The sequence below is a fragment of the Coturnix japonica genome, chromosome 19, assembly GCF_054131305.1.
Source record: "Coturnix japonica strain WE chromosome 19, WE-NBRP24, whole genome shotgun sequence".
Taxonomy (NCBI): domain Eukaryota; kingdom Metazoa; phylum Chordata; class Aves; order Galliformes; family Phasianidae; genus Coturnix; species Coturnix japonica.
In genome coordinates, this window is record NC_140681.1 from 1598773 (window position 1) to 1614075 (window position 15303).

Here is a 15303-nt window from a genome sequence, read left to right on the forward strand (position 1 = left end):
CGTCACTCGTGGCAGTGGGGCCGCTCCCCGGAGCCCGGCGCGGCCGCACGAGGTCCGCACACCGCTCCCGCACGCGGCTCCGCGGGGCGGCCCCGCCGCGATCCCCGCTCGCAGCCGCTCTCGACGTCCCGCGGCGGCCGAACGAGAACCGCTTCGAGCGGCCGTTTCGCTGCCGCAAAGTTCGCCACGTCTCCCCCGTGAACCCGCAGCCCCAAATCGCTCGCCGTAACGCTACCGCCCTGCAGCGCCCCGCCGCCGCCCACGGCCCGGGGGGCTCCGGGAGGGACCCAACCCCCGCACCCCGAGGCCGGGGCGGTCGGGAACGGCCCCGCGGCCCGGGCAGAGCCCCCCCCCCCATTGCCTCTCCGGGCTCATTGACATGATAATGCCGTTAAACTTCAGCCGTTTGGAAAACAATCGGTCGGGCGGTGCCGGAGGGGCTGCAGCGAACCGATGGGGCCGCGGGGCTGCCGGCTCCGCTCGGGCGCCGCTCCCTCCTTCCTTCGCCTCCTCTCGCTTTGCAAGTTGTATTTTTGGATGGAAAGGGAAGGAGCTCATGGGGGGAGCCCTGCGGGACGCTGCCTGCCCGAACCGTACCCGCACCTGAGCAGAAACTGCGGGAGGAACAGGGGGGAGGAGGGGAAGCGGGGAAGGCGTGGATCCGCCGGTAGCGCGGCGCGGAGAGGTCGGGGCCTGGGAGAAACCTCCATGGGGAGGCTGCCATGTGCCACCGCTGCCTCGGCCGCGGGCAGAACGCACAGCTGCGAGCGACGCGGGCTGCGGCTGCTGGAGAACCGGAATCTGTGCAGAGCCCCCGGTCAGGAGACTGGCGGACACGAACTGAGCGGCAGAGCCGCTGCGCTCCTCGGGAATGATAACAGTCTTATCTGATGAGCGAGGAGGATGGCGACGGTGTGGCCCAGCGAGGAGGGAAGAAAGCGGCTGATTCAGGTTGGCCCTGAAAGATGGATTCCTGTCTCGGTGTCCCCGCCTCGAGCGAACAGTCCTGACATTTTGCCCGGTTTTGGGTCGGGGGGCTGAAACAGCACATCTCTGAAAGAGCTGCTTCGGGAGATTCGTTTGTTTCTTTCTGTTTGGTTGTTGTTTTTGTTTGGGGCTTTTTTATGAGTAAAACCCGTGAACCTGCACACGAAAATAGTTCGCAGGTTTGCTGGTATTTAAGCAGCTCTGCCCAAAGGGGATGAGATGCCTTTGGGAGCCCAGCTGGCCGCACTGAAGCGGACCGGACCCATCGCCGGCGCTGAGCACTGCGGGTTCTGGAAACCCGGCCGGCAGCTGCGGGCGGCTCTGGAGGCGGTGCGACTGAAGGGGAAAAGCTCGAAGGACCCGATTCGGTCCCAGGAGCTGCTGCTCGGCTCCGTGTAACCAGCGCTCCCACTGCACGTGTGCCCTTAGCTCCTCTTTCGCTCAGTTTAAATCAAGCTGCTGTAGCAAACCCCATTCCTTGCTGTCGGACTCTCAGGTGCCCTTCTCTGAACTCTCATCGAGGCGATGGCCAGACACTACTCTCCCTTAATCCACATTTTTCCCCTCCTAATTCCGAGCATGTGATTGTTTCTTCTTTCTTTCCCCCCCCCCCCCCCCCTTCTTTCTTTCTGTATTTCAGCAGCAGTTGAGCTCCTCCTTCCCAGCGGCCGCTCGTTCCCTCGTGCAGCGCGCTTTGACACACACCTGCAGCCGCGCAGCCCCGCGGAACTCCGCACGGCGCGACCCCGGCGCTGCAGCTCTGCGGGATGAGCAGCCGGAGCCGGGGACGGGCACCCGAGGAGCCGGGGACGGGCACCCGAGGAGCCGGGGAAGGGCTGACACGGAGCGGCTGCAGGGAGCTGAGACCGCCCTGCGAGCGCGGGACTACGAGGTTCCTTAAATGCCCGCAGCCCCGCAGCTGTCGGCGGGGCCGCATCCTCCGCAGCACAAACCCGCAGCCCGTACCGCGCGTGCCGTGCCGCATCCAAACGTCTCCCCGCACCCATCCCTCTGCCCATCCTGAAGTGCAGCTCTCATCGGCAAAGGCGGTCAATGGTGTTTAAGCTGATTTTGCGGATGGGTCAGGAATTATTTGGCTTCAATACCAAATTAATTGCTTCCGGGAGGAGCTGCAGCAGGGCAGCGAGGAGGGGGCGAGCTGGGGCACGAGCAGCCCTAATCCAAACCCCAAGCCCAGGGCTGCACCGGGCAGGGAGGAAGCACAGAACACACCGCTGTCACACCCATCAGACTTTATAGGCTGCTTCAGCTTTCTGAATCCCTTATATCACAGGCTCTAAAGCCATAAAACAGCCAAAGAGGAGGAAACAAAGTGTTCTTTTCTTTCTTTCTTTCCTAAAGGAAGGGAGTGTGGGAGGAAAGGGGAGAGCTTCTTTCTGTGTTAGGTCCTCTGGGAGAGGGATTGCACTGCTTTGAGCCAGCCAGAACCCCCCCGGCCAGCACTCCCCGGGCTTCCCGCCCCCGTCCGGACCCTCCTGCTGAGCGGGGTGAGAAGCAGCGCGTGGGGGGGAGCCTGGCCGGGATCCCGGGGCAATGGGAGAGGGCAGGAGGGCACGCGATGGAAGCACCAGCACGGAGCAGGGCGCCGTCCCGGCCAGGGGGAGCCTGCAGTGGGGCTGGGCAGTGAGAGGGAGGGGCGCGGGTGGCACATGCGGGAGGCAGGGGGCAGCTCTCGGCTCTAATCGTCCTTGTCCTTGGCTCCGTGCTTCAGGATGCGGGTGAACTCCACGTAGTTGAAGTTGCCCTTCTTGTCGATGGGCGCCTCCCGGTACATCTCGTCCACCTCCTCGTCAGTGAACCTGTCCCCCATGGTGGTCAGCAGTTCACGCAGATGGTCCTCGTGAATGAACCCTGTGGGGATGGCAGGGACAGCATCGGCATGTGAGAGCAGCGTGAGTGGGGACCCCCTCACTGCCCTGCTCCCGGCCCTGCCCACGGCCTCGGAGCTGCCCACAGTGCTCCCCAGCTGTACCTGAGGCCTCCTCGTCGAAGCAGGCGAAGGCATTGCGGATGACGTCCTCCGGGTCAGTGCCGTTCAGCTTCTCCCCAAACATGGTGAGGAACATGGTGAAGTTGATGGGCCCCGGTGCCTCACTCATCATGCCCTCCAGGTACTCATCAGTGGGGTTCTTTCCTGCCGGACACAGGCAGTGTGTGGGTCCCATTCCCAAGCCCAGCCCCGTGCCCATCCTGCCTGCAGAACTCAGCTATGACAGACCCTCAAAGATTCTGCCATTTTTTTTAGGCATTACCTGCCCAAACGGTGCTTGAGCTGATGACAGCTACCTCAGGCTGCCCTGGGAATGGACCCCTGCTGCTGACACACCAGACCGGGATGGAGCTCACTGCCTTCCCCAGGGCTGCAGGGCAGCACCCTGACAGCCTCCAGTGCTGCATGCCCTGCCAGGCACCAACTGCCACAGGAGGTGTGTATGGGGACTCCTTCATTCATGTGCCATGAACACAGGGATGGGTTTCCACAGCATCCACTGCTCCTGCTCAGTCTCTCTCCATGTCACTGTGTCCCAAGCATGGCTCCCAGTAGAGCACTAAGGTTCTGCCAACCACAGCCCTGATGCACTCAGTGCATGACCCTCTTGTGTTTTCTTTCCCAGGCGGGACCTTCAGAACAGGTCCAGCCACCAGATCAATGATTGACAGATCTCCCAGCATGGCAAGGGGCCAAGAGAGGGGCAGTGGAGGGGCAGGCTCTGGGTGAGCAGTATGGCTGCACGGCTGGACTCAATCTCATCCCCAAGAGCCCCTGTGCCAAGCAGTGCTGAGTCAGAGCACCTGGGAAGTGCACATCTTCCCCAAGCAGTCAGCCTACTCTACGGGCTCAGTGCTGTCACCGGTCCCACCAGCACCCACCTGCTGTAGCCCCCTACTATCACAGAGACCTCAAGCACCCTCAGCTCGAAGCCATCTCCCATGTGGGACCCTGTGGCCAGCAAGAAGCTGCATCCTGCTCCATCCCTTGTGGAGGAGCCTGCGGGTGCTGGGTTGGGAGCCCCCTCCCTGCACTGACCCAGCCATGCGATCTGGCACGGGACAGGTCTGTCCAGTCACACAGGCTGTGAGCAATGAAAGGGCTTTGTCCTGGTGACATGTTGGGGTGGCAGCACTCCAGCCCCCAGCTGCTGCTTGTGCAGAGCTGCTCCAGCAGAGGCAGTGACCTGTCCTTACTGGTGAATGCAGCTGGAGGAGCAACAGAACCTCGGGCACCTCCTCAAGCACACTTTCAAGGCCAAGCAGTGCACCAGAGGATGTCTCTCCTGTTTTTGCAGAACCAAACTGGCCCAAAGCAGGAACACTGTGCCCCAGTGCCACCCCAGCAATGGGCTCACTGCACGGTGACCAGGACCCCTCACCAATCGCTGTCCCTGTGGCCCACAAGCAGCTGCCTAAGGAGGTGAGAGGGGAAATGGGACTGGGGGATGTGGGCGGACCGGGGGAGGGTGTCCTCACCCATGGAAGCCAGCATGTCGTGCAGATCCTCCTTGTCGATGAACCCGTCACGGTTCTGGTCAATCATGTTGAAAGCTTCCTTGAACTCCTGGATCTGTGACTGGTCGAACATAGCGAAGACATTGGAGGTGGCGCGCTGAGGGCGCTTCTTGGTGGTCTTGGCCTTGGCACGTTTGCTGGACATGTTGGCAGCTGTGGTGGTACCTGCAGGCAGGGCAGGGCTGTCATCAGGGAGCAGGGGACATAGCTTCCCTGTGCTGCTGCACAAACGCTGCTCACCAGCACTATCACTCGGTTTCATGGCAGTCACCGAGTTTGGCCATAGTGGCATAATGTGGTCGCAGGGTGGGACGTGGGCACAGGGCAGACCCGGGCTCTGCTGAGCTCCCTGCCTTCCCAGCTCGTTGCAGGGCCGTCCCCACGCCCACCCCCTCCGCCCCCAGACCTACTTGCTGCAAGGCTGCACCCTCCGCCCCAAACCCAGCTCCACCAGTGGTGCCTCCCAGGTGCCACCTCGGGTATTGACGCAGCCCCCCCACGCCACGGCTGCCCCTCGCTGGGTGAACGCGATCACTCCTTTCTTGTGCTGGAGTAGACCCCGCCTCTCAGGGCCGAGGCTCTGCCGGTGCCCGGGGTTATCGCTGTGGGCACATTCTTCGCGTGCCGCAGCCTCCCCGCCCCCTCCGCCCCGCTCCAAGCCGCCCGCACCCGGCTGTGTCCATTGAAGAGTCCCAGGGGGTGGTGGGGAGTGAAGGCACCGCCGGGGAGTGCTGGGGAGCGGGCATGGAACGGCGGGCAGAGGAACGAGTAGTTGGTACATATAAAGAGTGGAAGGAGACGAGAAGAGCCAGGCAGGGGGCAGGGAGGGGTCAGCAGTAAGAGCTCTGCCACCGGACGGACGGATGGACAGCGCCCAGCGGGCTCAGCCGGGGCAGACCGTGTCCCAGTGGGGATGGCATTGAAGACGGCCGCAGCCTTGAGGTGGGGCGAGCAGACAGCTCCGGGATGAGCAGGTGTTACCAAAACCCCTTCAGAGCCTTCCAGCTATTGTTTGGTGCCCTCCAGGCCAGGTCAGTGTCTGATAGACCCGCACTGTGGGCACCGGGGCCCATTCCCAGTCCTTACAAAGGGCCCTGCAGCATTGCCCACCACCCGCACTGCCCAGCAAGAGGATGCTTAGGGCTCTGTCAAATCCCGAAGAGCGAAGATGAGCAAAGCTGCCACCAGAGACAGCTGACACAGGGACCTTCCTGACATCAGCTGCCACTCAGCACAGCGCTGAGAGAGAACCTGGCTGAGGTCAACCCACTGCCACGGCACTGCCCAGATCCTTGTGCTTCCACCACGGCCACTGCTTCACAGGCAGCCCCATAACTCAGCTTCCCAATAGGGACAGAGAGTCCCTGCCTGCTGCAGGATGGGGAGCAGTGCTAACAGACTGTGAATGAGTTCCTCAGCGGAGAGGAGCAGAGTGTGCACCCAGTGCCTGGTGGCAGTGCCATCTCTGGGCTCTGCCTGCTCTGGCAGGGGACACAGAGCAGTTGAGGGCCACATCACACTGCATTAAGCAGTGCAAAGCAACAACAGCACTGTGCTGTGTGCCAGAAGAACCCCCTGCCTGACCCCACCTGCCCATGGCCCTCCCAGCAGCAGCGGCACCAGGCTGTGTGAGGTTGCTCAGGTGACCCACCACCCCGCTCTGCTGTGCCAGGGCAGACTCAGCAATAAAAGCTCTGCAGCAGAACATGGCGCAGCCAGCACTGTGCCTCCCAGCCAGAGAGCAACGAGCAGAGCTATTAGCAGAAGAAATAAGCAGGAGTTTTGCTCTCATCACATGCATTAATACAACCCAAATATTTATGCTGCCCCAGCTGTGACCAGCCAGCAAGAGCACAGCTTGGCATGAGGCCCCTGCGATGGTTCTTGCTGCAGGGACTAAGTGTGATTTGGGCAGCACGTGTTTTTTTCTGTTAAATTCCACTGATTAAAAAAAAAAAACCAAACAAAAACAAAAACAAAAAAACAACTCCCTGGGAAGGTGTTTGGTCCCAGGGAGCAGCTCAGTTCCTGAGTATTTCATTTCTGCTTCTTGGAGCTGCCTGTGGCTCAGAAGGAGACTCTGAGGCTGGGTGCAGAGAAGGCGCCTCTGTCTGGAGTAGCGCTGTGCAGCTGACCCAGGCAGTGTACACCCTACTGGAGGGTCCGATGGCAGCTCTGCACCATGCAGCCCCAGGGTCAGGCTGTGAGATGCTGGCTGCTCAGAAAACCCAGTGCCAGAACAGTCTGGGCAGTGCTGGGCTTTAACACCCTGCATGCTGCAGGGCTGTGCGTCCAGCTTTTCTGCAGCAAGAGGAAAAGCCACAGTGATGGGCCCTGCTCCAGTGAAAGGCCCACTCCAGGACTGCACTTGCCCAGGACCTGCCCATCCCCAGCAGTGGAACCACAGAGCTCAGCGCTGCCATGAAAGCAGCCACCAGCTCACCTTTGCCCTTCTGCCTCCTGCATCACAGGGCTCACACCTTCCCCTCTAAAGAGGCAGCCCCACACAGCCGCAGGCCTGGCTTGAAAAGTTATGATAGAAAATAGCTGCAGTTTTAAAGAGAAAGAGCAAAGACGGGCTGTTATCAGTAAAATAAGCCACCATATGTTTCCTCATTGGTAAAAAGCAAGTGGCTTCACCCCAGTGCAGTTCCTGGCCTTGCTGGGGGGGCAGACAAGGTGAAGGGGCATCCCCATGCTGCCAGGGCACGAGACCCTTCCCAGCCCCTCCTGCCCAACACCAGATCTCATGTATCACTTCAGCCTTTTGTCCCAACTAAAAAATAATAAACCAGAAGAGCTGCTGCTGGGTGAGCAGCTGCAGGGGCTCCTGGATGGCCTGGCTGGCATGAAGCAGGTGCCTTGACATGTAGGGGACACAGGGACCTCAGCCTTCCAGCTGCAGTGTGGCTCAGTGTGGTGCAAATACGATGCTGGGTACTCCTGTGCTGCAAAGGGTGGCTCCTTCAAGGCTGGGTATACAACTGCAGGGAGTGCTGCATGGCTCTGCCACCGTGCAGGGCTGCTTGTGGGAGGGAAGGACATCGTCTGCACAACACCCCAGCACTCAGACACAGAGCACACATCTTCTGGGTGCTCTGGGCTGTGTAGGGCAGGGGAAGGGCAATTCAAACAGCCTGCACCGCTCCCGAGTACAGCCCCGTGGGGATAAACAATGGCCCCTTTGAGAGTCTGTTTCAAGCAGCAACAAGTCAGAACACACAGCCTTTACTGAAAGGTGAGTGTGCTGGAAGCTGAGCTGCCCATTCTTCCCTGCTGCTAGAACAGGATGCCCCAGCCCCAGTCCTTGCTGCACACACAAGATGTTCAACCACGCAGAAACTGTCTGCATGTGGAACCACACCACCCACAGCCCTTCTGCCATGCCCAGGGGTGGGAGCAGAGGGCACCCCAGCAGCGCAGGGCAGGAAGGCTGCGCAGCCCCACACCCTGCCGTCTTCCCAGGGCATGGAGGAGCTCACCTTGTGCGGGGAATCCGGCCTCAGAGCGTTGGGGGGAGGCGACGGCAAACTCCTCCTACAGCAGCGCAGAGCCTGCCAGTGACGAGGGAAAAAATTCAAGTGACTGAAGAAACCGACCATCTTTGGTAAGCAGCAACGGTTGTTGACACTTCAGGATGTTCCGCTCCAAAGAATGCTGCCCCAGCCGCTGCTTTCCCCATGCCTAAGAACCTCCCTGGCTTTTATCACGTCCGTAACATTTTGTACCAAAAAGGCATGTGGGGAGTGGAACGGGGGAAATCAAGGGGACCTAAAGTCTTAATGGGCAAAAAAGTTCCCCCGCCTCTGAGGAAAAAGAGCTAAATAAAGCTTTTTTGCCTTCCAACAGCTCATTGCCTGGAATAAGTTCCTCTGCGTCCCGTGGGAGATCTCCGGAGCATCACGCGTACATCTGGTTTGGGCTCCGGCCGTCAGTAAGACCCGGGGGAAAGCAGACGCTGCGGGCAGGAACGAACAGCGCCCGGTGACAGCGCCGGATGGTCCCGGCCGAGGCCACTGCAGCCGCCGAGAGCTGCGCTCGGGACGGCTCCTCGCCTCCCCCCGGGGGACAACTCTGCGGGACGGGGACGGAGCGGCGCTCCTCTCCCGTGAGGGGCGCGGGGCTCCCCCTGCAGCATCGTCGTCCCCCCCCCCTTCCCCAGGCTGCAGCATCTCGGCAGTGCCCCCGGTTGTGGGTTGTGCCCCGCCGCCCCCTCCCGAGCTGCCCCCGGGGCTGCCTCGCATCCCTCCCGCCCGCTCCGTCGGGGTCGCCCGGCTCCCTCTCGCCCCGCAGCCCGCAGAGCTCTCACCTGGGCCGGAGTGCGGCAGTCGCTGCTCTGCGCTCCCGGCCGGCGGCGCGGCCCTAGGCTCGGGCTGGGGTCGGGGCGGTGCCGGACCCCTCGTCCCGCCCCTCCCGGCCCGGCTCGGCCCATACAAGGCAGAAGAATGCGGCGGGGCCGGGGCGGCGGGGCGCGCTGTCGGCCGTATAGAGAAGGAAGGACGGCCGGGAGGCCCCAGTGTGGCCGGCGTCCCGGGAGATGGACGTGGGTCGCTCGGGGGTGACCCCAGCCCAAGGCTCGTGGGGGCCTCGACGGCGACCCGGGGGGATTTGCCTTGGGTCTCCGTGGCCAGAACTCAGCCTGCAGAGGGATGAGGGGGACGAAGAGCTGACTTGAGTTGTGGTTTACATCGAGCTGCAGCCCTCACTCTCCCAGTAGGAATCGCCGCCCTGGGGCTGCCCGGCTGTGGGGCTGTGCAGAGTCTGTGCCGAGCCTGAGCTCCACGTGGGGCCTTCCTGAAACAGTTTGCCTTTTAAAGAAAAGAAAGGAATGAAAAAGGAAAGAACGTATCTTAGGAGGCAGAGAGCGGAGCTGCAGCCCCGTGCTGCTCCCACGTGTCTGCACTGAGCACAGAGGTTTGTGCAGCACCTGGCAGCCCCAACTCCCAGCAGCCGTTGTGCTCCAGGAGCCGCAGTGAATGTGGCAGCTCCTCACACGCTGTGCAGTTGGATGCACACGAAGGGCTGCAGCTGGGATGCCCGGCACACGCTCCTCTCCCTCCCTTCCACCCTTTCCCACCTTACCTTCTCACATTGCCACCAGCTCCTTGTACATCCTCCTCCCCTGCCAAAGTGTGTCCCTCTGCAGGGAGCCTGTTCCTACCTCCACATCTTCTTCTCTCACCTTTCTTCTGCCTCTTCCTTGCTCTTTCCTGCTAGAATTTCACTCTGTTTTCTCTCTGGGGGCAGTGGGTCACAGGATGGAGCTGGGGTGAAACCAGGCAGTCTTTTAACATGTCAGTTTTAGATCAGCTCCCCAATCCAAGTGACCCATCATCACACAAACGCTTCCATCCCTGCAAAGTGGCATCAAGCAGGAGCACGGAGCCAGAGACACTGAGACTCCTTGCAAACCAAGGACACAGACCAAAGTCCTGCTGTCAGACATGGCCCCCACTGTGCTCAGTGCCCTCTCATTGAAGGGTGAAGGCCCAAACGCCTGAGGAGCCTCAGGGAAGCAGAGCAGCCCTCGGCAAGGGTCACGGTAGGTTTCACATGTGAAGGTTCCTATGGGAGATACAGCATAGATACAGATACAGCACGAGTCCCCTTCCGTCACACATCAGCCTCATATAACGCAATGTGAGTCCAGTGACTCGGACCGGCCTCTTCAGCTGGTGGCAAAAGCCCCAGAGCGCACAGCCAGAGGCTGGCTCAGCTGGGGCGGTGCTGGGACCCACAGGTACCGTGTAAAATGGGCACTGGGATGACACGGCAGCAGCTGGAAGGGATGAGCGCCGTGGGACGGCGCAGCTCAGCGGGATGCTGCACAGTCAGCAGCGAGTTGGGCGCTATTGCAGCGCTGTGTCCGCCAGCAGCAAACAGCCACGATCCCGGGATGCCCGCTGCTCCGCGGTGCCGCAGTTGGCTGCCGGGCGGCATCCAGCCCGCACAGCTCCACACGCTCCGCCGGGAAGGAGCCCTGGAGCGTCCCGCCCGCCCCGCAGGGCTCATCAGAAGGCCCCGCGCACGGCTCGAAGCGCCGCCGGGTCCGCGATCGCCGCCGGTTCCCAGCCGGACCGCCGCTTCGGTTCCGGCCCTCCCGCTCACGCCGCGCCCCGATGCGAAGCCCCGCCCCGCCCCTTTTGACCCCTCTCTCTCGCCGTAGGAGGGCGGGGCGCCCGCTGTGGTCACGCGCCACCCGGCGGAGCGCTGATTGGCGGTTGCCCGGCGCGGGTGAGTGACGGCGCGGCGGCCGCTTCCGGGTCCGTGCGGAGCCGCGGTGCGGGACGATGAGCGGCGCGCGGCGCAGGGAGGAGCCGCCGCACGCGCAGCAGCACGCGGTGCCCAACGGCGGCGGGGCCGGACCGCGCGGCTCCGTGTGGGGCAAAGCGCTGCGCAGCGACTCCGCGTGGCACGACAAGGTGCGGCCGGGCCCGGCGGGCGGGGGCGGCTCCGGGGCAGCGCCGCTGGGCTCCGCCGTCCCGCCAACACCGGGATCCGGCTCCGCGCTGTTGGGGACGGCGGTTCCGCGGAGGCCGCGCAGCCGGCATTGCATTCATTGCGTTGCATTCATTGCATTACATTGCATTCATTGCATTGCGTTGCGTTGCGTTGCATTCATTGCGTTGCATTCATTGCGTTGCATTCATTGCGTTGCATTCATTGCGTTGCATTCATTGCGTTGCATTCATTGCGTTGCATTCATTGCGTTGCATTCATTGCGTTGCATTCATTGCATTGCGTTGCGTTGCATTCATTGCGTTGCATTCATTGCGTTGCATTGCCCGCGTGCTGCCCCGCTGCGCTGCCGGGAGCGGCCGTGGGCGCTGTGAGCCGCTGCCGCCGGTCACGGAGCGGCCTGTACCGGCTGGAGGCACCGTGCCGGGCTCAGCCGCTGTGTGATCATAAACAACACAAGGCGCCTTTTGCTTTCCCCCCGCAGGACGAGTTCTTGGACGTCATCTACTGGTTCCGACAGATCATCGCGGTCATCCTGGGAGTCATCTGGGGGGTGGTGCCTCTGAAGGGCTTCGTGGGGATCGCAATGTAAGGCTCCTTCCTTTCCTGCCTCACAACCTTTCCACGTTTGGATTTGGCTTCTTGTCTGTTTGCAGCCTGTGCTGTAAATGCAGCCGGGTGCCAGCCCTGTGTCTGCATTGCGTCCTGAACCCAGCACTGTGTCCCAGGCTGCTGTATGTCAGGGAGCTCAAACAAGCTGTAACAGCTCCATCAGCCCCTTTCTCTCCTTTCTCCCTCCTCAAGCTAACACTTTCTTTTTTATTTATCATTAATAAAGAAGGCAGGGCTGGCAGGAGCACATAAAAGGCTCAGCTGACTTGTGAAGGGTCCTATTTGTGTTTGTGTAAATGGGCACTTCAAAGAAGCAACAGGAAAAGCTGTGTTGGTTCTGGGCAGTCTCTTGTTTGCGAACATCTCGGCTTAATTCAGGCCTCTGTACAAACAGCTCACGGCCCTGGAGCTTTTCTTGAGGAAAATGAAGTGATCTGCTCCATCCGTGGCAAGGAGATGGATGGGGTGTTGTTGTGCCCTCTAAAAAACACTGAACGTATGGAAATGCTGTAGGACAGCAGTGCTTTACCAGCAGCTATGTGCAGACAGTTACATCTGAAGTGCTCCTGGCAGTAGATGAGGAGGAGCTGGGAAGCGTTGTTTGTTCTTAGTCATCCATTTGTTCCCAAGGGGCCTTCAGGTGCATGTACCAGCTGTGTGCTACGTGTTAGAAATAAAAACAATGTAGCACTTGGAAAACTAAAAGCAGAAGCTTTTAGAATCGTGCATGCAGTTGCTCTGTGCTCTGTGGTTGAGCAGCTGCTTGCAGTTTGCTGCTGGTCTTTGAACCTGTGCCTCCAAGTGTGGCCCTTCCTACAGCTTTCTTTCCAGGACGTGTACTTGTCACTTGCCAGGTTGTCTCAGCCTGAAGTCAGGGTAATATAAGGCCAAACTGGTCTAAGAACAAATGGGAGGCCACTTTTTTTTTTGTCTCCATTGTTTTCTAACACTCTTCCCTTTTGTCAGCCTCAAATTCGAGTAATGTGTGCAAGGGAATGGGATTCTGTGTTGGGAGCAGGACTATTGCTGATCTGCAGCAGAAGAAAACTTGCAGGATTTGCAGATCTGATAATTCCAGCTTCTGAGCACTGTCTGCTGAGCCTTAGTTGCTGTACATTATGCCTTGTGAGGTGAACCTCATCCAAATCCAATGTACTGACACGGAGGGGCTCTTGTTAGGAAGACACTGAGCTGCCTGTGTGAAGCTGTAGGGGTAGTGCTCCCTTTTATCCCTTCTCTGCTGATATTTCATATGTTGCTGTGTGGTGTATTGGATGTGCCATGGGAAATGACAGCTCCTAATCTTTCTTCCAGATTCTGCCTGATCAATGCTGGTGTTCTGTACCTCTACTTCAGCAGCTTCCAGCAGATAGATGAGGAAGAGTATGGGGGGACTTGGGAACTAACAAAGGAAGGATTCATGACATCTTTTGCACTGTTTCTGGTAACATCTCTTGCTTTCTATAAGGGGGTTTGTGAATTGTGTTGGTAAACTTTCTGAGGGGTCTGGAAGAAAAGCATGAGAGAGAGATGTGTTAACATTATTTGTTAAGTAGGATTGATGGGAAGCAGGATTACCATCACTCCAAATCGTAGGTCACGATTTGATGTGGTGGTGTTTCTAAATTGCTGCAGGGACTGTGGTGGGACTTATTGTAGCTGTGTTAATGAGTCTGGAAGCCAAGTGAGATGAACAGCACTGTTTGTGATGTGTGGAGATCCCGATGCCTCTCTGATGGACTCTCAGAGCTGGAATTCTGCCCCTATCAGAGGCATGAAGCTTGTTGTCAGTGTTCAAACCCTCTCCAGAGGCACAGAAACAACCTTTCTTCCTTTCTTTACAGGTTGTTTGGATAATCTTCTACACTGCCATCCACTATGATTGACACAGTCTGCAGCTTTTGCCTGTTAAATCAGTCGTCAGTAAATCAAGAAGGTTTTAATAAATCATCACCTTTAGCAGACTGGTGGGAAGGCTGGGAAGTGCCATCGAGTTCCTTTTGATTAGCGTGGAAAAGCCCCACCTCTTCTGCTGGAGAAGCCAGTCCAACTCCGTTTCATATACCCGTTAATTATTGGAACTATTAAAAAGCCATTGGAATTCCTGGAAGTAGTTCAAGACTGTTCCGATTTTCAACTTTCCACAACTCCAGCCAGTAATTGTATCAAACTCCTGAATGCTGAAGATTGAACCCATTAATTTAATGTGCGTATGCCCTGTATTTGGAATCTGTCATGATGTTCTGACATGTCTTCCATTGTTGTCCTTTATGCAGACGGATTTTTAAAAAACAATTGCAAGGCTGCTGGGAGGAAGGCCCTGTGGCGCCAGGAGCTGAGTTCAGTGGCTGCCCTCAACATGTTTTGTAGTAATCAGACCTGATTTGATTAAACAGACTGTGTTGGTACAATTTCTCATAGTTTGTTTTACTCACTGATTAATTTTGTTAATGAACGTTTAATTTAAAAGACGTGTTCTGGAGGCTTGGAAACACCACTGCATATTGCTGGTCTGACTATGACATTGCCAGCGCTTACCTCAGAGCTCAGTGGTCTCGAGGAGCTGTAATTGAGCAGGTGCCCTTGGAATGGTCTCCCTTTGAATTCTACTTCTTCGTTTGGTTTTATAAGTTGTTTTTTTTAGTTCAACTGGCTTCAGCTGTTCTTTGTTAATAAATGCAGGAGACCAACACAATCAAGGCAGCTAATATCTTAAATGTATAACTATGTGAATTGGGCAGATTCAGTAGCATTCGTAGCCTCTGGTTTGTGAGGTGATCTCTGAGTTGGTCACACCACAGCTCGGTTCCTTCCTATCCATGCCCTTTTTATGCTTTGGTGAGGAGTTTCTGCTTTAGAAGTATTTTTAAGGACCTGTATTTCACAAGTACTGACTGAGAGATGCACAGTCCTTGTTTTTTGCCAGAGGACTTTGCAGCCCAGCTGCCACATGATTCTTGTTTTTATAAACGACAGCCCATTTATCCAACAGGAATCCTGACCTAACACTGCCTTGTAGCCAGGAGCCAATGGTTTCAGCGTGCTCTTGGTGGAAGGCTGTGCTGCTTTCTTGGTGGAAGTGCAACACCTCAGTTCTTGCATGTGATTGTGCAAAGCTGGGGATCTAATTGTCCTTGTCCAGCTGCTGAGCTGGGCTCTAGAACTGACCCACCTTTGCAGGTGGCTTTCCCTTAACGGGGATGATGCTGGCTGCACTCAGTGGAGAAAAACACCCCTGGGTAACTTAGGGCCTTGGGATGCTGAGGGAACAGTGCAATAGGAGGCAGCTTCTGCTACGTGTGAGTTGCCAAATTAAGTAAATGGTCTCAAACAAGAACTACATTTGCTCCTCCCCATCCCCAAACTTGCTCAACCTTTCAGTCTGCTTCTTTTTTTCCTCTTCCTTTTTCTTCTGATAGCATTAATTTCCCATGATGATTACATTGCCTGCTACTTCTTAGTCACTCTTTGCTACTGGCATCTGTTTGCAGCAATTGGGAAAATCACTGTATACTTGAAATGCTCTAATAAACGTCACCTGGATAACCAGCTGTGCAGCTTCTGTATCCTCTGGTCTTTGGGGTTTTGCAGAATATTGGAAACTGAGATTCCTTTAAGAGTCTGGATTTTAATAAATATCTTAGACAACAACTCTTTGGGTTTCTTAAGTCTCTTGTGCTGCAGGCTTGACTGCTGTGCTCTCAGGAGAGAGCAGCA

The 15303-nt window shown here is 57.8% G+C and overlaps 2 protein-coding genes across 2 annotated transcripts; one reads left to right on the forward strand and one right to left on the reverse strand.

Annotated features, from left to right (window-relative positions):
• Positions 1-2223: 2223 nt before the first annotated feature.
• MYL9 (myosin light chain 9) lies at positions 2224-8853 on the reverse strand. The gene is made up of 5 exons (XM_015881246.3): positions 8825-8853; positions 7998-8069; positions 4477-4680; positions 2981-3142; positions 2224-2859 (listed from the first exon to the last, which is right to left on the reverse strand). Exons 3-5 carry the CDS (start codon positions 4658-4660, stop codon positions 2687-2689), a joined length of 519 nt encoding a protein of 172 aa, XP_015736732.2. The 5' UTR covers positions 4661-4680; positions 7998-8069; positions 8825-8853; the 3' UTR covers positions 2224-2686.
• A 1898-nt stretch (positions 8854-10751) lies between these two features.
• RAB5IF (RAB5 interacting factor) lies at positions 10752-15135 on the forward strand. Its single transcript, XM_015881245.2, has 4 exons — positions 10752-10937; positions 11459-11562; positions 12901-13030; positions 13431-15135. Exons 1-4 carry the CDS (start codon positions 10806-10808, stop codon positions 13470-13472), a joined length of 408 nt encoding a protein of 135 aa, XP_015736731.2. The 5' UTR covers positions 10752-10805; the 3' UTR covers positions 13473-15135.
• Positions 15136-15303: the final 168 nt, after the last annotated feature.

Excerpts from the sequence above, each read along its gene's own strand:
- MYL9 (XM_015881246.3), bottom strand. The coding sequence starts at position 4,660 with ATGTCCAGCAAACGTGCCAAGGCCAAGACCACCAAGAAGCGCCCTCAG. Across the intron at positions 3,143-4,476 it reads CGACATGCTGGCTTCCATGG|GAAAGAACCCCACTGATGAG; the intron begins GTGAGGACACCC and ends TGTGTCCGGCAG. Across the intron at positions 2,860-2,980 it reads CTTCGACGAGGAGGCCTCAG|GGTTCATTCACGAGGACCAT; the intron begins GTACAGCTGGGG and ends CCATCCCCACAG.
- RAB5IF (XM_015881245.2), top strand. The coding sequence starts at position 10,806 with ATGAGCGGCGCGCGGCGCAGGGAGGAGCCGCCGCACGCGCAGCAGCAC. Across the intron at positions 11,563-12,900 it reads GGCTTCGTGGGGATCGCAAT|ATTCTGCCTGATCAATGCTG; the intron begins GTAAGGCTCCTT and ends TCTTTCTTCCAG. Across the intron at positions 13,031-13,430 it reads CATCTTTTGCACTGTTTCTG|GTTGTTTGGATAATCTTCTA; the intron begins GTAACATCTCTT and ends CTTTCTTTACAG.